This window comes from Rhamphochromis sp. 'chilingali', assembly GCF_963969265.1.
Source record: "Rhamphochromis sp. 'chilingali' genome assembly, chromosome: 19".
In the NCBI taxonomy this organism is placed as follows: Eukaryota; Metazoa; Chordata; class Actinopteri; order Cichliformes; family Cichlidae; genus Rhamphochromis; species Rhamphochromis sp. 'chilingali'.
In genome coordinates, this window is record NC_137946.1 from 2,907,291 (window position 1) to 2,934,021 (window position 26,731).

The 26,731-nt window shown below is 41.0% G+C and overlaps 1 protein-coding gene across 2 annotated transcripts in view; it reads right to left on the minus strand.

Moving 5' to 3' along the window:
* Positions 1 to 26,134, minus strand: part of dscama (Down syndrome cell adhesion molecule a) — a 112,664-nt gene extending 86,530 nt beyond the window's left edge. For both annotated transcript variants that reach the window (XM_080867543.1, XM_080867542.1), the window contains exons 1-2: positions 25,254 to 26,134; positions 792 to 1,109 (exon numbers count right to left, since the gene is read on the minus strand). In XM_080867543.1, coding sequence (XP_080723669.1) covers positions 792 to 1,109; positions 25,254 to 25,296 — 361 coding nt within the window. In that variant the 5' untranslated portion in view covers positions 25,297 to 26,134. The remainder of the gene's footprint in view (positions 1 to 791; positions 1,110 to 25,253) is intronic.
* Positions 26,135 to 26,731: the final 597 nt, after the last annotated feature.

A 26,731-nucleotide genomic window follows, 5' to 3' on the forward strand; every position in this document is an offset into this window, starting at 1 on the left:
CTTATTCACAGTACTGAAGAAAATGCTTTTTTCATTCACATGGGTAGTCTTGCAAGATCAAATTGGCACGTCCACATGGCCTGATCAGTGAAACTACCTCGCAACATTCAAAAGAATTGATTTCTACTTATAACTGAGTATCATCTGGAAACTGGAATCTGAATTTTGTTCTTTTGGGATTTTACTTTATATAAAAGTTGAATGAAAATATAATTTTCTTTATTTTTTGTGACTAAGAATTTTAAGATTCTGTTTTATTTTTGCATAATTGTGAGATATAATTATATACTATTCAGACATTGTCACTAGTCTTTTTCTATGTTTATGAAAAGTTGGTGAATGTATATGTTTGAAATAAAAAAGAACTGAACTGAACTATGTGAAGTTTTTTGATTTCTCAAATATGGGAATATGAAGCAGTGATGGACAGTTTTTCATATTTTAAATATCTAGTTATTAGACTTTTGTTAACATAAGCACCAAATTATAGTTAGAAAAATAGAAATTCAGGCTTTTATCTTTATTAGTTTTTGATATACTCATGTTTAAATATTAGATTCCATTGTATGAAAAATGACCTGAAAGTGGGTTGACAGACCATTTTTCAAAAAAAAATTATCTTGAAAAGTATTTGATATGTCAACTTAAAATGTCACAGCACTTATTGTATATGTTTAAACTTTTGACCAATCTGTATCCAAATCGGAGCATAAATTGTTCTAAAAGTTTGCTGATTTGCGATGTGACGACCCAATGGAAAACAAAACAGAGTGACGAGCAGAGAAACTGACCAGCCTTAATGTGAACATCTTGGCTCCTGATTCTCCCTGAGGGGTTCTCCGCTGTGCAATAGTAGGTATTGTCATGGATGAGTTTGCTGAAGCTGGAAGGGGGGATCTGGAAGATCTGAAGGGTGCCATTGGGGTGCACATGACGGATCCCTGGCACATCATAGATCTCCTCGCCGGTGGCCAGGTACCAGCGCAGTGAGACAGGAGGCACACCTGCGGCGGGACAGGGCACCGATGTCCCTGTGGTGCTGGCAAACACTACCTCTTGCACAGATGCATTGACAAAATATAAGCTGGAACGTAGATCTTCACCGAAAACTGCAGAGAGAAATGAGATCAGAAAACCACGTCAGACACGGCACGGCGAATCCTTTAATAACTACCAAGAAAGGACCCCGTCAAAGATCTGTGAGAGAACAACCATATTTACATATTAGTGCTCTACTGCATTTGATTTTTTTCTTTAATTTAGGCCAAGTGTGTTTTTCACAGGCTGGCTGCTGTGTTTGTCCTCGCTGCAGTGATAAGAGGTGGCAGGAGTGTGTTTCTTGTTGTCTATGAAGAGACACTGCAGCAAGGCCCCAGAGAGTAGTAGTAGATGTGAAACTACAGAGCTGCAGAGAAAGCCAGACCTGCCTACAGACAAAGTGCGTCTATCCATACCAGAGTCAGTTCAGTAACTTTCATTATTGTTAAGAAAATACTTTTTTTAAATCGCTCACCGAGAAATAGAAACAAAATTCTTCTAAAAGGTGCGGTCAGAAGAAAGGCCTGCGGCCCACAACGTATTCACCAAAGGGTCTGATCGTGTTTTCACCAGGATGGATTGGCGTCACAAAAATGGAACACATCAAGACAATGACTATGCTCAATTTAACACCTTCTGATATTATGCATTGTCTGCAATACCACACCAAAGTGAGGTGATTAAGCGAAGGACCTCTATGCATCCATCTATCCTCTGCCGCTTATCCTTTTCAGGGTCGCGGGGGGGCTGGAACCTATCCCAGCTGTCTTGGGGCAAGAGGCAGGGTACACCCTGGACAGGTCGCCACACACAGACACATTCACACCTGTGGGCACTTAGTTTTAGAGTTTCCAATTAATCTATCCCCACTAACTGCATGTCTTTGGACTGGGGGAGGTACCCTGAGAGAACCCACGAAACATGAGGAGAACAAACTCCAAGCTAAGGACCTATGCTACTGAATTTCTTTGAGCTCTGACGAATTTGTTTCTTTGTAATCACAGTGAATGTATGTTTTTAAAAAGCCATTACAGGCTATTTTTTTAAATAAAAAAACTCAGCACTTTCAGCTTAACTAATTATTAATTGGAAACTCTAAATGGGAACTTGTATTTTAACCCTCATAGGGAAATATCCATACGTTTTCTCTTGACAAACACATTTGTGCCTACATTTTACAATAGATCTAAAAGCCATTACAGCAATATTTAATTTTGCATTTTAAAAATAAATTATTCATCATTACAACAACGATATAGCATATTACTGCTGTGGCATCAAGCACTCACTGAGAATACGTTTCGGTGACTACCATTTGGATATTGCCAAAATACATGCACCAGCTGGTAAGCTGTGAATTTGTCATGTGTGCAACAGAAGATGTTTTCTAGTCATCTTAACTAATGAAGCAAGTCAATGTAATGTGATGCACTTCCCCAGCAGTAAGTTACCGCTGTGGATAAAAACTGACAATGCAGCTCTGTGCTGTAATGGACAACCCACACTGTCGGCATGCAGCCAGGATATGTTTATTGGCTGGAACCCAAGTAAGACAGCAGAACTCGTTTAGTACATCCAGTGCAAAATAAAGTCATGATGTGTGTTTGTAACATGTTTCTATAAATCTACAAACACTCCATATGTATCACAGTTGTCACTTACTGTAGTTCCTTTTATACGATTTTCTCTCCCCGAGGAAATTGCATAACCTTCAGCGGTAATATTTATTTAAGAGATTCATCACCAATAGATGAGATTCAACAACAGTGTTGTGTCTTACAGGAAATGATGCCAAGGCAAAAGAGAAGATGCGTCATAATTATATAGATCGCCATTAGAAACATAGGTAAAAGACATTAAAATGAGTGCTGCTCATCATAATCACATAATTGTTTTTATATGTTTTATTTCTACTGGTTTTGATCAGTCCTAATTGAGCTGAGTTAGCAGCATTCATTCACAAACACAAAGGTAAACATCAGTTTGCTTTATGTTTCAATTCAAATTTAGAGATGCTCATGAAACTTGTTTGTCTATCAGACAGGTGAATATCCCACCAAGCACCAAGCGTCCATTGACACTGTTTTTCAGGTTAAAGCTCTTGGTTTAAAAATATGTTACATTACGTCTAAATTCAGATGGAAGACACATCCGGGCTTAGTTTGCTTCAAAAATAATACTTTACTCATTTACTCTTTCACTTTTTCAACTAAAACTTAAAGAAAGTTTTAAGCAAACGTGAACACTGCTGTCTTTAATGTCTTTTAAACATAGCTGAAACACATATTTATTGGATGCTGCCTCTGTAATGTGCAATGCATTGAAAAGGACTCTACTAGATCTATTGTGACAGTGTCACCAGGGTCCATGGAGGGTACCACCTATGAAGTTAATGACAAAAGTTTCTTCATTAATATGATATAAGGGTCATGGCCCATGCACATTTAAATTGACTGGTTGTCATGCAGTGCTTTTAAGCTGACTGTTCAGCTCACCTTAATTTTCACAAAAGTGTGACTGAGGATCTTTTATTGAAATATGCAATATTGTAAGTGGTTCTTTCACTCAACGTCACTGAAGGTCACTGATATTCTGTGGTCTCTGGTTGCTATGCTGCTTGCAGCCACTTCCTGTATGCATGCGCCGTTACATGTAATGGAATTCATATTTTTACCAGAATGTACAAGGATGATAACGGCAAAGACTGTAGATGTGATGAAGCTTGCTGAAATGCTGCCCACATGCTTCTTTGTGCTGTAGAAACGAGTATTGCCTACAATGTGTTACTGTAATCAGCTCTGCTATCTGCATCTCCAAACTAAATAAAAAAATTGCACATATACAAACTTGGAAGTGATAATTCCTCACTGCACACAGAGCGAGTGAACAGAGAGTGATCAGCAGTCCTGCAGAGCTGTCGCATGAGCAGCCTCTGTCAGTCACCCTTTGTAAATATTGCATCTCTACTGTATGTCTGCTCTCTGCTAATGCGGTCTACCTCCTCCTGTCCCCAGCATGCTTGTGCGACGGCTGCCAATCCCCCCTCCCCAGAGACCAAACATTTTAGCGCTTCATAAATTCCTAATGAGCGTTCTCAAGTCACCGGCTACTTCCACCCACTGGTCGTTCAACCTGTAACAACAAACAAACAGTGTGGCGTACACATGTTTCTGCACATTTCTAGCTGCACTCACTTCACACATACAGTACTCAGAGGGCCGGGCCTGGAGGTGTCGAAAAGAGAATGGCTGCAGTTGTCGACAGCTACAAGACTGTAGTTTCTTTTTCCATGAGGTGGCAAGAGAGGGTAGAGTCACCATGATACACAGTTCAGCTGTGGGAGACTTTATTGATTGCCAGCTTGGCTATGTTTAGACTTAAATGTTACCTACCTTAACTGGCAAAAATGCCCATGCAGGTCCACAGTGACTAGTTATAGGTGAACTTTGGGGCTGTGTGGGTGGAGCAAACACAAACTTATCCCACGTGGGCCCCAACTGGGCGTGTGAACACAGAGCTTACAGTAGTTTTGAATGTTGGTGTCCCGATATGGGTTTTATACGGTCAGACCCACTATGGACCTACCCACATGTGTGGCCCCACGTGGGACCAAATCAACCATGTGGTGATTCCTTGTGAATAGCCATTGAGTATTTCTTCTTCAGACACCTTTCTCACTCACTATGTGTTAACAGACCTCTCTACATTGTATCATACTTGTTATTAATCTCTGTCTCTCTTCCACAGCATGTCTTTATCCTGTCTTTCTTCTCTCACCCCAACCAATCGCAGCACATGGCCCCGCCCCTCCCTGATCCTGGTTCTGCTGGAGGTTTCTTGCTGTTAAAAGGGAGTTTTTCCTTCCCACTGTCACCAAAGTGCTTGCTCATAGGAGTTCATACGATTGTTGGGTTTTTCTCTTTATGTATTATTGTAGGGTCTACATTACAATATAAAGCCTCTTGAGGGGACTGTTGTTGTGATTTGGCGCTGTATAAATAAAATTGAATTGAATAAGGAGTTTATTTATTTTGAGCAACATTCTGGTCCACACTTTATACCAATTGGTGGCTGTATTGTATAATTGGGCAGATATGAGCTCCTCTCTCCACTTAGTGTAGGCAGCCCACTCTATAGGCTACTCCACTAAAGCCCATCTGGGGCCCACATGTGCCCTTATTTTCATGTTGGTCCTGGGGCCCACAATGGGCTGCCCACTGTGCGGGTCTGTCCACAGTGCCCCCTCATGTTTGCTGTGCAGATACCAAAGGTTTGGACAGATAGCATTCAGCTTTAATACATGATATCAGCACAAGAGCCTCCTCAAACCTCTCACTAAGCAATTATACAAATAATCTAACTACAGTACAATTATTGTGAGGGTGTTCATTTGATTTTTTTTTAAACTGCCTTAACACTACTGCCCTTATATTCCAGGGCAACTCTCAAGTGTTTCGTTTGCCGTGCTATCTTGTTGACTTCATTTTGATTTCTGTTTTATTTTGAAGGTTAGTCCCTTGTGTTTTTTCTCCTTTGCTTTTTCCCCTACCCTTGTCAGTGTCATAGAGTGACATATTATTAACCCTTTAAACTTGTCAGTCAACAATTAAATGGCTCATTTATGAAGCATAAACCTTTTACCATTATTATGATTTTTATTTCCTCAAAACAGTTGTTCTCGGAGTTCGACTATGCTGTCATAAACACAGTACATAAGCTGCAAGCAGGCCAAAATCATTAGACAGAGGCATAATAAATAATTTAGAATGGCCCTCTCCAACTATAATGATACACAGACAACTTCTCAGGGGTTAATTTACAGCCATGTAATCACACAGAGTAACAGCTTGTCAGTGGTTTTCTCAAGCAGGAAAGTCTGCCATCAAGATGGTCATAAAATCTCAGCATCTGTTATGAATAGCAGGGAGCGAGACTCTTTTATATGGATGACTTTTTCACCGCGGTGCAGTTCATTTTCTTCCAAAACAGATGTATGAGCTCAGTCTGAACCTGATCTTCAACAAGCTGTACAATGTAAAGGCTGAGGAAATCCAAGAGTTAGATCTGTCACACTGCATGATTTTTCTTTCCAATATAGTGTCTATATTTACAATTATGGGGAAGCCCAGTATATGAAGCTATCAACAAAAGCAGGCAACAAAAGTACTTCGATTTTATCTACTGTCAGGTCAAGCTGGGTGCCAGACTTTTAATATAGATCACAAGTTCTGAAAAACACCTCATAATGACAGGTCAGTAAGAAAAAATCAGACAGAATCTAAATTCTCTTCATATCAGAATAATATTCGTTTTCATTCACCTTGGCCCCAAGGTGGTAACAACCAGCTTTTACCATAACTGTTAAAAGTGACAGAGTGAGAAAGAGTTCACCCCACAACTGCTTTTGTTTCACATACACGTGAAAAAAATTAAGACCCCCAAACTACCTCTACACGTTACTGCTTGGATGTTTATTTTAAGATGAGAAAGCCTGATGGATATAAAACCCCACCATATCCCAACAGTTTCAGATAGATACACTGGGAGTGCATTTACGTTTTAGAGGAAAATAGTCAGGGTGGGGGTTGGATGGGGAGATGGGAGAGCTGGAAAGCTCTCAGACAGTGACACAGAGGCCGCTTTGTACACAGAGATGGGACGAGAATGCAAAGAAAAGGGTGGAAGAGATGCTCTGACAGAGGTCGAAAGCACGCTTCAGCTTAGTCGTCATCCACAACCTCCTTGAAATGAACGTTTTTACCTTTTTTATTCCTCTTCAGTCTCTTTTTCTGTATCTATTTCTTTTCCAGCTGTCTGATTGCATTCTCTTCTAACCTTCATCTCTCCTTCACACTACTTTAACCCTGCCTTCAACATTCTGATTTTTTCCACCTTTACACAAGGATACAGGTACAAAAACAACAAACCAGAGCAAAAAAAAAACAAAACGCATGAAGCCACCTCCTGATCTGCATTTATTATCCACTATTATCCACTGGACCTTTCTTGCAGCTAAAAATTTGGAAAATTAAACAACACATATGCTCTGCTGTGCTGTGGCTCATGGTTCATGAAAATTGAAAAAGAAAATCAACTACTTTATAAATAATTAAGGTACTTGGGCCCTACATCCAGCAATGCATCTGAATCTGGTTAAAAGTAGACACTCCTCACAGTCTATTCCCTCTTACTCTGACACTGAGTAATATCTAATAAAGAAGAACCCACACATAAACACAATTTGTATTTTGGGGAACATAATATTGAATATTCAGTTATAAATTAACAGCCCAAGACTATTTATCATAATTGTTTCTTTCAAGCAAAGAGACAGCACGTGGGAGGCTGCTGGCTGTCATCAAGCGTGTGTACCACCGTTAAATAATAATCTTATTAACGGCTGTGATAAAATAGAAAGACGTAACACATACACATGCGCATCTCAGAGATACCTTACGCATTGTTTTTGCAGCGGGATAAAGCACATTTTTGAGGATCTGTTGATAACGCTGGGACCGCACGAGCAAGATCAAAACAAGAGCTAGCAGAATGTTGAAACAGGAGATAAAAGATTTATGTGGACCCTATCAATACTCAGTCAGCCGTCAGCCTGGTTGGCAGATAATGGCTGCAGTCTGCAACACTTTGGTCCACATCTTGTTGGATTTTCTGTTCATAGGTCTCTCACATTAATGGGCTTTTTATCAATATTACTAAAAATTAATATAAAACAGCAATTGAAAGACAGCAAACATCATGGAACAGGATCATTTTGACACATAAACAATTTGCACTAATAATTGCACATTAACTAAATGAATACTAGCTAAAAAGAAAAGAAAATCACAATTGGAAGGGGTGCTACTGCTTTATTTAAGTACTGTAAAGACAGATTGACGGTAAAGAATAAAATAGAGGAGAAATGCATCAAAATAAGTCATTACCGGGAGAGGAGCCGTGTCTGCTGTGGGGAGATTTTTCAGTTTTAAAAAATGAGTCTTGTTTTGTTTTGTTTCTGGTCATTCTGTGGCTGGAATTTCACTGTGGAAGTGGTTCAGGCAGCTCCACCCACACACAGCCACTGGGGTCCAGGTGGGATTTTCTTTTTCTGGTGACAGAGTCATTTGTGTCACAAAGTCTAAAAGAATAAGTCCAAATGAAGCTACTGTAAATATCTACAAAGGCTCACTCTTGCGAAAATGACACGAATCATTATACCATGAAACTGTCAGAAAACACTTTTTAGGTTTATACAAACTATTTAAATCCTTCAGTGCATCCGTTCTCTGTTCCCTTAACATGGCTCTGGCGTTACCCACATGCCATCACATTATCATGCTGAAGGAACACCAACCCTCTCCCACGCCCATCATGCCCACACACAGAGGCATACTCTCTAACAGCTTCTACATGGCAGCTTGTGCCAGAGTTGTCTTAATTGACATTACTTTTCCCAGAGCCAAAATCACAAAGAGGAAAAAGTGATATTGTTCAATTATGAATCCCACGCATGTATAATAGATGGACTCTCACTTTTTTTGCGCGTGTTCTTCCTTAGCAATTCTCAGAAGAGGGGCAGGAACCGGTGGGGGTGGGATGGGGGTCCATTTGAGTTAGCCTCTTCCTGTGTGGAATAATGCTTGGCACGCTCCCAGATGTCAGCACCTATTGGTGGCAGGCCCTGCTGAAGACTCTAATCGTGGATTGCAGGTGACTCCTCATGCAATCTTCTCTTTGCAGAGCCTCTGCTACTATGTTCGGAGCTCAAGGGCAACAGACAAGCTTCGGTCACGGAGAGTGCACACAGGCGTGTCAGATGGATCTGTGCGCTTGTGTGTGTGTGTGTGTGTCTGTGTGTGGGAGGTGGGGTTAATGTCTGGTAGCCCATGAACATAGAGACTGACATGGGCTTGGTTCACTGGTGAGCCAGCAGGGAGTCAATGCAGGCAGGAATGTTGCTGATTTAGCCTTCCAGCATGACAGAGAATAGCAGACAGGAAACAGTTGTAGTTATCTTTTAAAAATCAAGATAGGGGTTAAAAAAATTCTCAGTTATATAACATCTCAAAAATATTAACCAAATAATGTTTATATTTTTCCTTCAGTATTTGCTTGCAGACCAATGCCAGTCAGTGGTTGCTTCACTGAGGCAATTCATTTAAGTAAATGTGAGATCAATACAGGTCCCACTAACACACAGCATAAATAGGCCTATGCATTAGCCTGTGCATTAGACCACTGATGTGTCAGGGGGTTTTTGCGCAGCTTGTATTTACCTCAACCAAACATCATTAATCAACTTTTACTGAATGAGTATGGAGGCTCCTTTTTTTCCCGATGAAATGCCAACAAAAGAGAAAAAAAAATCTACAATTTATGACATATTATCCGGGTTGACTGCTTGGTTCCCACAACAAAAGCGTGATTTTCACCCTTTCTTCTGTGATTTTATCACATTCAATGAGCTATTAGCCCAAAAACATGTGCTCAGCCAAGGCTGTTAATGTATTTAAACACTGGAGCCCGATTGGGTATTAACCACAATGTGGCCTATGTGGTCTGCACCAGGTCAGCGGGCACCAGGGCATCAAGACATTAGGGCATCTCCACTGGGGCAAACAAGGACTGAGCCACACTGACAGCTCATAGCAGGCGATGCAGGTAATTAAGGCAAAGCTCTGCAGTGGCTGCCTAGGGAGGAGAGTGTGGTGGTTGGGGGAGTAGAAAATGGGGGTTGGATAGGGAGGGGTGGAGATAGGGTGGAGAACAGGATGGCCTCATGATGGCAGTGAGTAAGCAAGCACCCACCCCACCCCCTACCCTCTCCACTGTTGCCCTAGGGGCTTACACAATGAGCGGTAAAGAGAAGCGCTGCACTGAGCTGAGATGCACTGATCGAAGAACAGAGTCCCCTCACTCTCCCAAATCACCGGCGCCCAATTTGCCCTCATGAATAATGTTGAGCGATGTGCTCAGTGCCACGCAGCCGCTATGTAAAACCAATGATACCCTTCTCTGATGTCAACTCTCTGGAGGGTGAGCAAAGAATCACTGTGGAGTGGGTTAGTTGATGCATATGAATGCTCATTTACATAAGCGCTAACATAAGAGGAGGGAGTTCCTACATACTGTGCACTTTGAAGACATTAATCAGTTACATCACTAAGGCGGGAAAGGACAAACACGGCAAATAGACTGAGACGGAGAGGTAGGGAGTAAATAAAGTTCTAGTAACTGCCACTGATACTAACATACAAAAGCACATCAGGAGAAAGAAACAACCATCTCAGATAATGCTCCATTACGCTTCCCAAGTGATGCTATGTTGATATGACTGCATTTACCTAATATTAGGTCATATGGAAATTCAAGCGCGGATCAGAGCTTAATGTAGACTCTAGTCATTTCCCAGCCTTCTGGAGCCACAGAAGTCAGTTCTCATTATGAGTTACGGAGCTAACTACAATAAAAGTAGCCATCCATATCTATTCTGTGACACATTAGCTTTCTTATCTACCTACAAGCCACAAGTCTGGTCCAGACTGAGTTACTTTAGTCTGAAACACAGATATTCATGATATTCAGTGGATGACTCCTACTGAGTTCAGTAATACACACTTTTCTCAAAACATTTTTGGCTTTAATGAACGCTTTATCAAGTTCTGGATTGGTTGCCATGAGATCTGAGTCACACGTTCTTGTTCCACTTCAGGATAACCTGTGGTGATTCTTTAAACTTTCCTCCAACTCTTCTCTCTCAAAATTTCTCAAGTTCTGTGGTTTAACCCCCCCACACAGGGACAATGAAGAGCTGCAAACTTCCAAGCTAGGGAAGCAGTGGGGAGCATCTCTGCCATTAACCAACGGCCTTGTTGAGGGTAACAGCACCAGGGACAACCAATTCAAATGTTCAGTTACTGTTAGGATATAATTCTTTCAAGCATGTGTTAACTTTTAGGACATCATAGGTTTGCTGTGGCTCCAGAGAGCTGACAAGGATCAATACCCTTGGCTCATCCCACCAAAGCACTGAATTCAAGAGGGCCAAGACAACAAAGTAGGGTACATTTGCTTACATCTCTATTATTGTAACCAGATAATATTGCTGCCGCTCCGATGCTTTAATTGTTCCAAACCTTAACAGTGGACATGTATGGATGACATATTTCCCTGTTCAGCTGTCGATCGGTTCTTTGGAGGGGCCGAATAGGGCTTTGGAGCGTGATGTCACGGGGGGTGGGCGTGGAAAGGATTTTGACCCGATTTTGGGGGTCTAGCGCAAGTGAAAAGGGAGCGAAGTCACACACAACAACCATGGTTCGTATTTGCTGTGTGGTCGGCTGCAATGTTCGATCACACGACCGGCAAGAGAATAAGGTTGAAAAGGGTTTATCTTTTAATTCTTTCCCAACCTGGAAGCAACATGAGGCAGCTCGTGTATTGATGTTACCAAACGAAGGCGTCCAGCCTGGATAGCAGCTGTGAGATGAGCTGATATCCAGTTCTCTTCCATCTCCAAATATCTGTTGGTGCTCCAGACATTTTCATTCCGGTAAGTTCTAAATATGTTCATATCTCTCTTTATAGCCTATTAGTTTTATTTTCTATGCGCTCTGAGGTCATAGCAATTTAGAACAAACATCCTACTGAGTGATTTTGCAGAACTACCCTCTATTTATAGAGTTGCTAATTATTTGGCATTATTGCAGCAAACAAGCTAATGAAATGGATGAAACATCGTGACTGGGTTCCAGTGCTACACAAGGGACCTGCTGCAAACATACCACCATGCCAATCAGATGACTTCTTCCATGTGAGGGTGAAGAGGTGACCCTCCTGGATAAGATGGTGAAGGTTTGCTGCGTTTTGGTGAACAGTGTGATAATAAAACCAGGGAAGAATGAAACCTGCTCCTGTTAAATATTCTTAAGTCTTGTGCTGTTATTTTTTCAAAAGATACAGTAAATAAAGTAATGTTAGTAGTGGGTGATATCATGTAAACACTCATGATTTTGTGTAAACATTTTGTCATTTGTAAACTATAAATGATATCATCATTGTAACTGATGTGATGTTCTATAAAGTGGTTTTAATAAAAAAAAAAAAAGGCAAAAATTAGTTTGTTTCTTTATTCAACTTTTGAACAGTGGGACTCAGTCGGTATATATTCAGTAAATGCAAATTATTTACACGGCAGTGCACTACAGGCATAAATCTAGACCCCTAGATAAAACATTATGGGTCATTCCCACAACCCACAGCTTTACTGTGCTCCAGCAAAGTATCCAATAGCAGTGACAACTCCTCCACAGTAGCAGGTGGGATTTTTCTGTTTTGAGGACGGCTCCTTTTCCCTGTCACTACAGATGGTCTGTTTATGTTTTGATTGAGAGCCTTTTTTTTGGGCAGCTGAAGAGGAGAAGTCTATCTTATGGCCAACCTCTGGCGGTATCTTGGTCACATTGCCCAGCAAAACCCAGTATGCAGGTTCATCTGTAACAGTCCTTGTGCCACAGATCAACACTGTTGCTTCTACATTAAACAGAAGAGCAGAGACATGGCTGCAGGTCTCTGCGACTCCGGCCATACAGCTGCAGTGGGCGGTTTCAACCTTCCCTGTGATGCTCACAGTGACCCATGGCTGCAATGCTGGTTCATTCAGTCTTTGAGAGTGCAGCACCTGAAACACCCACAGACAAAGTTCATTTAAAGACAAGAACTAATGAGCCATGGCCGACGTAAATGTGTTTTATCTACTTTATCATAAATGTAACAAAGTGTTTAGAAAGTTAGCACATACATGTAATTTTTCATTTCTTTATGTGTCCATCTATAGAATGCTGCATGTTATATTCTAAATCTGCCTGCAGAAAATGAACCTAAAGTATGTAATGCAAGGATGTCATCACTTTAGAGATGGAGAAAGCATATAGTGACAATTATGAATCACTTAATATGATAAGGAGATTCTGCAGGTCATTAATCGATGTATAAAACTAAAATAAAATGTATTTTTAGTGACACAGGATACAAACATGGAAGCAAGATGTATAATTAGGATTATTTATAATAAATATGAATAAATTAGTGCAATTTCTTTAATCATAAAGAATAACAATCCTTCAGGACAATGTCACATCAATGCACTGAACTCATTATGTTATCCACCTAACAGCCTCCACATGTTCTCACTGTAATTTCCCCTCATGAATGAATTTATGCTGCACTAATGTGAATGTTTGCAGGGAAATCAAACGCATTTCACTCGCAGTACTCGAGCTGACTTACCTTTGTTTGAATGACGACTTGTACGCGCTGACTCCACAGACAAGGTACGAACATATGTCAGGCTACGTCAGTAGCGGTTGGTCTTCAGGGTTTCTACTCCACGGCCGTATTTCATACAGGTCCACATTTCCAATGCACACTATTTTCTGCAAGTACCGCCGCTTCGCCTCTGGACGCAATCGGTCTCTATACAGTTCATTCTCTTTTGAGCTGCTTTTAAGCATCTTTCTTGTAGTCGTCGTTCCAACACAGTGTGTTTGGTTTGATTCGTAGACCCCGAAAATGGCGCTGCGCTCCCATAATGCATTGCGGCGTGACGTCAACTCCAAAGCCCTATAACTAGAACTACCTTTAGATTTCCCTTTCAGCGCCACGCCTTTCTCTTATTTTTGGCTCTGAATCAGTCTGCCAGCAGAAGATGTAATGGAAGGATCAACGACTGGTGGTCTTCTGTTAGATGGAGGTGACAGTGGAGAGGTACACTCAGGGTTCAAGGTGAGCAGGAACAACTAGTAACACCATTCTAGCACCTTTTAATAATAAGTCAACATACCTCATAGACAGGCTTCATTCATTTCATTGCCTTGTGTTACATCCACATTTAGGGTTACTTTGTTAACCACCAGGTAAACTAAAGTAGAAGCTGAGATATGGCCAGCCTACTGACAGTTACTAACAGCCATGGGCTGAGAGAAAAAGAAAATGTTATGTCTATAACATCTTAGTCTAAGGAGCTTGGAAAGAAAAGCATCTGGACTTCTTTAAGTTACTTGAAGACGTTTCACCTCTCATCTGAGAAGCTTCTTCAGTTCTAAGGCCAAATGGTGGAGAGTCCCAGATTTAACCCCAGTGGGAGTTTCCCCCCAAAGAGGGACAAAAGGACCCCCTGATGGTCCTCTACCTCAGCAGTCCCCAACCCCCGGGCCTCGGACCGGTACCGGTCCTTCAGTCGTTTGGCCGCGAGAGTTGAGGCTCAGGTGTGAAATGTATGGTTTTCAGGGATTTTATCGGTGTTCAGCGTTATTTTGTTATCGTTTTTATCGTTAACTCGGTTTTCCTGGGTCTTTTCAGGTGTGTCATGAATAAATCTTCTTTTTTTTCGGTACCGGTACTAGTTTTATTTTGTTGTATTTATCCGCGACACCTTAAGGCCGGTCCGTGAAAATAATGTCGGGCATAAACCGGTCCGTGGCGCTAAAAAGGTTGGGGGACCTGGCCCCACCTTATCATGCGATTTCCTGAGGTCAGATGGCCCAGGATGTGAGTGGGCGTTAAGGCGTCTGGGGAGGGAACTCAAAACTGGATTATAGATGGCAGAGAGTTGGTGTCGTAAACCCCCGCCTCTGTTCAAAGATGGTCGCTCACAGTGGACATAGATGCTTCTTTCACTCCTCTTTCAAACCATCCGTCCTCTCTGTCCAAAATGTGAACATTGGCATCCTCGAAAGAGTGACCTTTGACCTTTAGATGCAGATGGACTGCTGAGTCTTGTCCTGTGGAGGTGGCTCTTCTGTGTTGTGCCATGCGCTTGTGAAGTGGCTGTTTGGTCTCTCCAATGTAGAGGTCTGAGCATTCCTCGCTGCACTGTACAGCATACACCACGTTGTTAAGTCTGTGTTTTGGCGTTTTGTCTTTCGGGTGAACCAGTTTTTGTCTGAGTGTGTTGCTGGGTCTGAACCTTCACAGACGTCTATAACATCTGTTCCATGATGGAGAGAAACACGGTACAGCACATATAGCATGAGATGCCATGCTCTTGCTCTACAGCCAAGACACGTGTGGGTGGGATATCCCGTACTAGAATCAACTGACAATGACCATTTCAAATAATGCTTTTTAAAAACACAGTTTGACATTCTGGGAAATTTGAAATTTGGACTTAAATGTCTAAATGTCTTTATCTCAGTTCTGGATGAAAGATAAATGTTATGCTTGCAGCTTATAGCTTCATGCAACCTGCAGTTATGAGATCACTGTGAGGCTTTCAAAGAATCAGTTGAACTCCACAAATCCCAGAACATCCATAAAGCGATTCTTTCTTTACCCTTCACTTAAACAATTTGTCATAATAATTACTTGGCTTTAGAGGCATTAGTTTAAGCATAATGCTTAGAAAAACCAAATTCATACATTTTCCCTAAGATCTTGAAGTATTTTTTAACTTAATTTTCTTTGTACAAGAACTAATGTACTTATTAAAAGAGAATATTGTCAGTCACTCCGAGTACACCCCAAGAACGTTAACATGACTGCGTATTTTGCACTGAAAATGGTATTTTTTTTTCTATTTCAGCAATAGGAGTACGTTTTTTGAGAGAGGATGTTTTAGTTAGAGATGCTCTCGTGAGTTCTTGACTTGTATCTCTGAACAGTGCTACAGCACTTGACTTAAATTTGTATAAAATCTAGTGAGGCACAATATACGCTGTGCATGCTGTTAGAGGGTGGGAGAGTGGCATTATTTCTGTTTGAGTAAAATTCCTCCTACCTCTGCTCGCTATACCATCAAGTACCATTCAACTGACTGAGCCGACAGAGAGAGAGAGAGAGAGAGAGAGAGAGAGAGAGAGAGAAAGAGGATCTCAGGTGAGCTGAGGAGGAGGACATTAAACCCAGCAGGAAGGGATGAATGAGGAGATTTGCTGGAGGAGGAAGGCTGACAGCCTGAAGATCATCCACAGTACTGGTACTGTGACACAGCACAGGAGCTTAGAGCCTAAAGAAAAGACGTTTGGTATGCATCTGAGCAGAGTAATTACAGTACAGCTGGATTTTGTTTCTCTGTGAGAAAGAAAGAGAAGAAAGTGAGAGAAAGCACGGTAGTGTACTTCACCACTAACCTGTTTGTCCTTTTGACTTGATCTGACATATGCTGGATTTCAGCTTTTGGTCATTCATGCCAACATGTTTAGTCACCACTGGGTGAGAAGTTTACTGAAGCTCAGACAGCTCTGGTGTATTTCACTTTCCACCTTTTGATCACTTTGACATGTTTTTAGATGAGACACGTGCTCCATTCGTAACCGACAGAATACTTGGGATCATGTTCATCGTTTCAAAGGAAAGAAACAACAATGCTCACTCATTCGGTCTGCTAAACACGAGTGCAAATGTGTGGGACATGTGTGAACTTTGACTGGTGAGATGTTGTATTGGTGAAAAAGTAAATTTCCACTTCTGATTAAAATGCTCGATCAGTACAAAGGAAACTTTTAAAAGAAGATGCTTGGCTGCTTAATCCTTCGAGTAAAAATCATACAGTGTATTTGGTGTGTTACAAGTACTGGCAGATGTATTTTTCCTGAGCCCTAAATGGATAGATGTATTTATTTCACTCATTTACTGGACTTATAGAGATGAACATATAAACAGTTGTGTAAATATGGTCTTTCATAGGCACTGGTTATTGTATCAAAATAAACACAACAGAATTTCCTTAACTGTGTATCACACGAACAGATTAGAGAATTTTCCGCCTCTGTAGAGAGCTATAACAGGAAGACATTTTGCTTCATTGCCATGTTGTTTTCCTATTATCCCGGGGCACAGTGAATGCCATTTGCAGGAGAGAAAGAAGGAGGCGAAATGTGGCAGTTAACAGTGGAGGGCAAATCAAAGTCCTGGGGTTAAATGGGATTGTGGGTCAGATGACTAGACATTGTTGCCTTTCTGCTCACGGCCATACTCTTCTGCCTCAGAAAAATATCACCGCTCCCCTCCCATCACTGTCTCCCTCATCCCTCCCCCCCCTCCTCCTCCTCCACTCATCAGCCCACCATTTCCCTTTGAGGCAACAGCATTTTGTCTTTAGTAACCCCACTAGAAAAGACAATCCTTATTGCTTCTATGCAAAAAAATTGTGAGCCAATTTGTTAAGCGTGGATTTTTGTGGTTCTTAACGATTGTTTAGAATATGTGATGTTTTCATGTGTCTAGCTCTACTTTAGCTTTTTCATTTATATCCAGTCAGGAGGTTTAAGAAGTCACAGTCACACTAGCAATGCTAGCTTTACAGAACTTCAAAAAACCATGCAGTCCTGTACGAGGCTATCTGCACCCTCACTAATATAAATCACTCTGACGGATACACAGTCAATTGAGAGGAACAGGGACAGGCGACGGCTGAGAAAATGGCAGATATCTGCATTAGAGCTGCACTCAATCAGCACACAGATGGGAGTGAGCTTTTATTAACCATCATGTTTTCTGTGATTACTGCGCAGCTGTACATCAACACCGCTGTTTCATTCGTGTCCGTAACTACCTTCCGACGCAGCCTCGCGTACTCCCTGTCCTATACCTGAGCTGTGTGAATTATACTGGCAGCACTGGTGACAGGGGCCCTGCAAACACTGCCAGGCAGCAAAACACACATCAACATATTCAGAGCGTTTAGTGCCTGGGATTAATCAAATTATAATTTAATCATCTGATCAAACAGCAATTAGCATAATCACTTCTGGGGAAGGCCTGATAGAGCTGAGACTGGAGCGGAATGGAGCTGGGGGCGAGCAACACTTTAATGAAACATTTGCCAGAATGTTTGAAAATGTTACACATTTTGGGCTACAGGAAAAGAGCTGGACTGTGAATGTTAATCAGCACGGTCTGGTATGCTTAATGAATATGTCAGCCACAGAGGAAGAAATTACAAGTGAGTATTTTCTATTTTGTCAGTGATTGTCTTTTATGGTTTAACATTGGGTAATCTTTATTGTAAACACCTCCCCCCATAAAGAAGGTTTATTCTAAAATGGTTCATTTTTAGCTTTCCCCCCTCTACACAAACTGACCACAGAATTCGAGTTCAGCTGATAAAATCTGATAAAATCATTTCCCAGCAGTATAATTTAGTTTAGCAGAACATTGCTCCCACTTGTTCAGGGCAAGACTCAATTAATATTTTTATGAAATCACATTCTAAAGTCTACAATTAACGCAAGGACAGCGAATTTGGACGAACATGCAAAAATGCTTCCATCACTGTGTCTGCCATCATTGGTCTTGTTAATCTGCTGCAAGCTTGAGGTATTTTATATTACTGACATGAATGAGATGCTGTTTGAACCTCTTGCCTCTGTGTTTCATCCCAGGCAGCAATCATTGCAACGCAAGCAACGCAGTCGTTCACTTTGTTCACGTGAAAATGTGTAAACAGCATGAAATCGATATGGAGTGAAGCTCAAGAGGAATACTTTGTAATATTACTGTGTTTCAGATGCTTCTGTTGTAAACGTCTCATTTTGGTTTCATTCTTTTTTGTTTAGACAGTGTTAGTTTAGTATAATTTGCTGACATCCCTTCACGTCTTCTCAGGGATAACAAATGAGAACTTCCCTCTGTGGTCTATGAGGTAAAACCAGCAATCTGATCTGTGCACAGATCTGTGTTGTTTTGCAGTAGTTGCATCATTTTTGTCTGTTCTACATACTTTTTTTTAAATAATATGAAAATTTCAAATCAGGCAAAACGGTAAGTGTAAACATATATAAATTCAGTGCATTATGTAGATGCTCCATTATCAAATATTGTTGATGGGAAACAGTGTTTGTCAACAATTTTAACCTCATATCTGCTCATTGCAACCGAATCATGGCACAAGTTTAGTGTTCTTCTCCCTTTTGGATTGATTTTTTCCCTTTAATATATTTGTTAATATTTTTTTACTGGCTTTACTAGACAGATACAGTGAAGACTGACAGTAAAGCCATGCGGCAAAGGGCTGCGGGTCAGACTCGAACCCGGGTCGGCCGCCCTCAGCAGCATATGGTTGCCCGCTCAGTCCAGCTGAGCTAAACTGGTGCCCTTGGATTGAGTTTTGATTCCATTTGTAGAAGGGGCCACTCCATAATGTGTCTAGAACTTGGCTCTGGTGTTTATTTATTTTTATACCTGATGGATAACCACAGCCAAGCTCTAAACTTCTGTGGATACAGCTGACAGGAGCGGTCCCCATAGTGGTCTTCTGCTGCTTCAACATTCAGCATGTTGCTCTCCGTGGTTGTAACCAGTGGTTATTTGGTTTTTATCAGTGCAAAGTAGTCTGGCCATTCTCCTCTGACCTCTGACATCAACAGTGCTCACTTGATATTTTTGTCTTTTGTGTACAATTCTCTGCAAACCCCAGAGGTGGTTGTTCGGTACAGCTCCAATAGATCTGCAGTTTTTAACATACCTGTATGACACCAATAACCATGCCACGTTTCTTTACCATTCTGATGCCCAGTTTGAGCTTGATTATGCCCGTATGGATAAATGCAGTGAATTGTTGCAATGTGATTGGCCGATTAGACATTTGTGTTAAAGGGCAGTTTAACAGATGAACCAAATAAAGTCCAAGAGTGTATTTCATATGCTAAACTCACTACTTTCACAGTGATACACTGCATGCTTTAGATAATAAAAGTCAAAATGTAACATTTTATCCGGAATATTAGAAATGAAGTCCATTTCAATAAAATCCTCCAAGTTCAAGGACAAACAGCCAAGGTCTTTATTTTGAGAGCTTATGTTACCTGTTGTTGTACCTGACTGGTCACAGCATTAACCTACTGCCCTATTTTCTAATGAAAGCCTACATATGCAAATAACTTAGGTAACTGTGATCTTGTTAAATCACTAGTCCCGATAAGATGTACCGGAAACTCTAGTCCATTGTTTTTAACCACTTTACTTGCTCTGTAACACTGTCTCATTGTACACTCACGCAAGGCCATTTCTGAAGAATGCAGCTTATATGTCACGCAAAATGTCAAAGATGTTCTGGTAATCAGGTTAGACAACAAGCTAAACTGCAGTGATCCATCAGTTAAACTGTGCAAAACTGATCTGAGCCAATATTCTGTCAAAATGTCATTCAATACTTTTGAGTATTACCTTTAATCTGTGAGTCCATGTTAAGTGCTAGATGTGCAGATGTGCTGTATATGAATACCATAGCCATAAGCACCGACAACAACTTTTATAGTTACCACTTAGCTGTGAAACACCCATAAGCCTGAATGCATGTTGTAGTGCTTGGCTGATCTAATGATTGCATAGCATTTTGTACTTTAACCTTATTAAGTTTATCTTCATATATCTTTAATGAACTATCACACTTGTCAGCTGCAATATGGACTAGAACCAGAAAAAAAAGCAGCAGGATGCTCTGAATTATCATTACAATGTCAAGAACAAAGGGCTCGAGCAATTTCTGTCACTTATACCAGTTAATTTGGGCTGTGGCACTCGCAGCCATGAACTTTAACTGGACAAAGGATAAAAAAGGCAGTTCAGTCTTCATAAGTGTAAAAAAAAAGCTGAGAATAATCTTGTTTCTGCATGGAAAAGCAGGGCGATTTGATATGACTCTTTGAGTTTTAGATACCACATAACACAAGCTGACTGTGTGCGTCCCTCTTCCCCCCTCTCTTCCTCCTCTTTTTCTGCCTCACTACACACTATCATCTCCTTAAGCATTCTGGTCTGGGTTAAATGAAACCTTTAACAGTTCAATGTGCATCCATTAACATATGCTTGAGTCTACTCACAGCCAAGCTAAGGCGTAAGCATGCAGTGGCAAAAACAAACAAAAAAAACCTCGATCCGATGGCACGGACAAATCCCGGAGTGATTAGCGAGTCCACAAAAACACTAAGTCTCTAATGCCTTCTAACATTACCGAATGAACCAGATTTCATAACACCTTGAAGAAAAACAACAAATGTGAACGAAATCTATCCTACTGCGACACTCTAAGCTAATATAAGAGCACAAACACTGTTTATTTCATAATAAACGCATTTAGGTTTTAGAATATATTGACTTTACAGTTTCTACTAACGGTAAACATGAATGTATGAATACAGCTGTCAGAAATGACTATCTCGAGCATGAGTGCCGATCCTAACTGAACAAAATCAAGACATGACAACTATGCACTTACAGAGTAAACACGCTGAGTTTAAACTCATGTTCCCAGTGGCCTACATTGCATTGACTGGTGTGCTGATATTAACGTGCTACTGAGGAACTGAGCTCAGTTATTGTTTGCTGATGTGTGTTGCTGTGACTCCGTCAACCCGTTCTGTCTCTATGTGAAGTGACAGATGTATACCAAAAGACCAGAGTCTGCACAGACCTAGTTTCCTACTGGCCCTGATGCGACCTCTAAGCAACACTGTTTTGTGTGGTGACGATTGGCTAAAACTGTAAAATAGGAGGAAAATTTGGTGTGCAGTCGTCTCCAAATTTAAAAATAGCAAACCCAAGACACATTTTTCCACTTGTAAATTACAGATAAGGAAATTCATTTTAGCTGTGTACAATACATTTAGTCTGGTCGTAAAATGTTTCAGGGAAGCGCGCCTCCTAGATTATCTTCAGAAAACTCTTTTCGATTGAAGGTAGTGATGTGTGATTTGCGCTGAGGTACACTTGTGAAAAATTAAGACTAAGATGCTGTAACTTCAATGAGATGTTGGCAAAATAAGCTTTGTCTTGCTGTGTGCTTTCAGGGAGTTCTTCCTTCCCTGTGTCGCAAAGTATTTTCTCATATGGGATCATGTGATCATTGGAGTTCTCTCTCCAGTCCTACAGAGTCTTTACCTTACAGTATATAGCACCTTAAAACAACTGCTGCTACCAAAGTATGAAAGTAAAATCTGAACTGAATTGAATCGAATGAATCATTTTTTGAGTGTTTTTTTAACTATATATTTGATGAGGAACACAATCTTTTACATAACATGGATCAAATTCCTGAACAACCAACACGAGTTCCTTTTTCACTCTTCTGTGACAGGAAATATTGTGGAAAGCAAATGAAAGTTGTTACTTAGTGTGAGAAATTTACAACTATACGCTCTACTGATTAGAACAATGATATGAATATAAAAATATATAGGTATGACCGAGCCACTGTGTACAGATACACATCGCTGATTTATGTCAGTTTAGTGATGTTTCATTACATAATTTGCTCATATCTGAATAAATATTCCTGGGTCTTGGTGTTTTATATTTTTAAAACTGGAAACAGTTGTTGGTTATTGTGAAAAGTTTGCAGTACGATGTTGTAAAACAGAAACAAATGCTGAGGAAAACTAAAGTCTGCTCCGACATTAATCATGTTTGATAACACGATAAAGACCTTTTCTCCAGCATCCCCCTTTCCATCCCAAGCTAAAAGCTAAAAATAAACATGCACAGAGTGATACTAAGAGCCAATTGAGGCGCTTCACTGTATATTTACACAGCTTATTAGTGTCCAATTGAGCATGTGTCAGATTTCCCCCCCTGGCATAGCTAAGCAAAAACAACATTATGCCATTTCCCCAATTTTCTCTCTTCATAACTGGAATGTTTTTCCTATTCCATTTAGGATAGACACTTTTGTAAGAGCACTTTTAAAGCTCAAGCACCACTGGAGTGAACTCTACAGCAGATTTTACTCTCTACAGTGCTGAATTGTTTATATCTCTTGTAGATGAGCTTGCAAATGTGTCCTCAAATTGGAAAACAGCAATTCAGAGCAAAATGGAGTTTGTACAGTAGATACTATTCATAAATGATCACTGAAAAGCTGTGCAAATAGCCAGGAGCTGCAATCTTTAAATACATTTTCTATTAAGAGCCAATGCAAATATAGTGCATGCAAACGACACCTGCACAGACGTGTATCAGTTTTTGAAAATTAATGAAAGGCCGTGATGTGTATCGAGAAGCACTGATCAGGTCACCTGAACAGAGTGCAGTGTTTGTCAAGCCCAAAGCCCACACTGCAGCAATACTCATTACCCAGGTCTCCATAGAGACAACCTCAGCAGCCTGTACCGGACCAGAGCTCTAAAAGCCTTTATTTCGTAAAGCTTCATCTCTCCATCCACAAGAGGTGTAAAAATATACGATTCGGATGGAAATGGCTCGTTAAGTGCAGTCTTTGCAGGTCTGTCCACTGAAAACAAATGCACGGCAGAAACAATAGCATCTAACATCACCACTCACAGCCTTTTAATTCTGTGTACTGTCAATTTTAGCATGGCACAGGAAAAATACAGGGATCATCATAATGAACACTGGTCAATTCTACTTTCCGACACAAAAACGACGCTCAGATCTCTGAATGAGAAGAAAAGGTCAGGGTCAGACGATTCAAGTCTGCTGATACAAATGGTACCGCATCAGCAGCAGCCTCGAACGTAGCATTCATCACAATTACAAGTGCTGTTGCTGCCATTCAAAGTTTCCATGTAGATGTCTCTAGTAGCAGCCATTTTGCAACACTGTTGCCTGGACCAAAGAGACTGAAAAAAGCCATTCACAAGCAAGCTAAGCCATGGATCTCGCTCTGCAAACGGGGATTTCAGTACAGCGTTTAGTTAGATTTCAAATGAACACCAGTGTCCTCTCGTGTTCTTGGAAATTCTCTCGTCTCGGCTGCAGCAAAAAGAGAATTTGCTTTGAATCCATTCTCTCCTATAAATAAACCCTGCCTTCACAGAACCCTTCACATTGGCAACAAAATGGTTTTCCTGTCATCTTTGCTTGATGCATCATCATCTACTCTCAGTTCACATTGTGTCCAGTCTTGTTTTTTTAACCCCTTTGCTTCCACGTATCTTTCAAAAGATCTTCAAAATAGCTCAATTTTCTTTCGAGACGATTTCTGCCCCCCAACATGCGCACATCCCGTCCTATACCCCACAGCCCCGTGTCCCTCACCACCCCCCTTTTCCAATTCCTGTGTTCGCTGTAAAAAAAAATCAGTTACCCCCACTCCAAAGAAAGATACAACTACCACTTATCAAGCCAATCTTTTGAGGAATTCACTGTATACAAAACGGGATGTGGATGCATTTTGCGAGATGTGCATTTGGGCAAGGGTGATAAGGGCTTGTCTCTTTTTTTTCCCCCCAATTCAAAATGACTCCATGTCTGTGCTTCTAATATGGCGGGTGCAATGCCGGAAAAAAAAGAAACACACACACACAAAACAACTGGCCAACCTTTTCATTCTTTTTCAAGGAGACAATTAATAGATCTGAGAGAAAGCACACAAACATGCAGTTACATGTGCAAAGCATTTTGTTAATTTTTTTTTTTACTTTAAATAAATTACAGAATGAAAGTAAATATCTGACATATTCACCAGCTCATTTCTTGGTTCATGAGTAGATTTTTGAATAGAAAATCATTGTGAATGTCAATAAAGAAATTATTTCATGCAAATAACGGTTTTTGTTTGAATGCCTCTCAAAAGCAGAATAGAGATTAAAACAACCAAAGGCTGATTGCACCAAGTAACACACAACTGTGTTCCCACAAAATGATTTACTAAAATATTACTTTCATAATTTATACAAATAGAAATCTGATTTATAAACAGTGCAGATCCGGCACCTAAAAATGATGTATGAAAATGCAGCCAAACTGAGGCCCAGCTTAGCTTCAAGAGATGGAATAAATAATCCTTTCTGTACAAATTTAGAATGAAAACTGATAATTGTTCCAATTATTTTGACCCTAAATTTTACTAAAAAAAATCATTGTAGAAAAAAGAAAATAGAAATATTCCTGTAAAGAGCCTCGTTCTTCATGCAGTACAGGCTGCACCTATCCACAACCTACATTTCTCCCCTCTCTCTGCTTCTCTATCTGCACAAGGTTATTGTTAAATATCGAAGGTGTATGAGGGGATAAAACATTTTCACTTTATTAAAGGTTACTGTGCAAGTAAATATCAACCTCCCACCAAAAGCCCCACTGTCAGTGACAGGACATAGCAACAGCCTGTTCTACCCATCGTTTTCCCGGGACAAAATATAAATAAATATTATCCTCAAAGTAGAAATGGTTCCAGACCACCCCGCATATTAATTGCAGCTTGGTTCTGTTCGATAATCAGCATAAACTTTAAGTTCGATGTGCGCAAAAGCATCACTTACCATTCAAGATGCACTGGAAAAAGAAAAGAGCCAATATCCACATGCCCCGCTCCGTTCAATATCCAAGCTTATGCTTTTTTCTTCTTCTCTCCACGCACTCTTTCTTCTTCTTATTTCCCCCCTTTTTTATTTTTTCCCAAGTCAATTGCAATATAAGAAAAGGGAGCCTGCAAATCTCTCTCTCCCTCTGGCGCGCTCTCTCTCCCTCTCTCTCTCTCAATCCTTCACGTTGGGAAGAAGATGAAGAGGAGGAGGTTTGAGCTTTTTCCTGCTGCTGATTGTCTCCTGGTACAACGGGAGATGGTATATGATCCACAACTGTGCGTCTCACCCCTCCTTTCTTTTTCTTTTTTTTAGGACTGACCGCACCGTGCCGGGCCTCAGTGCAGCCGTCCCCCCGTACCGGAGTGCTGCTCTGTGTGGAACATGAGGGAGCTCGGCTCGGTGCGCTCCGGACCAGGTGAGCTGTGCTGCTGCTGAGTCAGAGGCTCAAAAGCACAGGACGCACTGCCTATGCGCACACCGAAATCCACGGATAGAAAATTAAAACATCAAAGAAAAAATATATTAAAAACATAAAAAAATAAGAACCAAAAAAGCCTCCAATAATGAAAAGAATCAATAAAGAATGAATGAATTAGAAGTCTATGCCCTGAAAAGAGGCAAACGTGTCATCTCAGGTATGTGCGGGGAAAAAAATGCGTAAAAAGTTGGAATTTCTGTCGAGGATTAAAAAGCGCATGGAGTTGACTGTTAGCTGCGCTGGAAACTCATTCTCTCTTCGCCACCTCTCTCCATCCGGCGAGCAACAAGCACACGCATCTTCCCCCCGCAGCCGCACACACAAACTGCGCACACTGGTCCCTGCGCTTATAACCTGCCCTGCCTCAGAGCACCGTGGAATAAAACCTCGCTTCCTTCTCCGCAGCCGCTTTCCTCCCTCTCCATTGCCTTAAAGGTGCAGGGGTGGGGGTGGTGGGGGGCACAGCTGAGCCTCTGGCGTAAAAAAAGAAAAATCAGAAAGAAAGAAAAAAAAAGGGGGGGGGGATACAAAAAAAAGAAACCCTTTCTTTTGTTTTATGACGGATCAAGGTGCCACGCAGGGTGAACTGTGCATTAACGCAAGCAAAAAAATATAAATAAATAAATATTAGCTCAGGCAGGACATCCTTCTATGGTTTGTTGCCACTGTTGTGGTGTAGCAGGCTGCAGGATGGAGGCTGAAGGAGGGAGGGAGGCAGGGAGAAACAGTGATGTAGGCTACACCTGACTGGGTGCTATGTAGGCATTTGGTTAAGGGGAAAAAATCTAAATTATCTTAATTGGAGGAGATCAAATCGTGTCCTTTAATGTGTCTTCTGGGTAATTTATGAGCCCCGGGGGCATTTTGGGGACCCTGCCAGCTTTACCCCGGCATTCATTAATTGACCTTGACAAATATAAGTAGCGACCCCCCTAATGCACCAGGGGGTATCAAA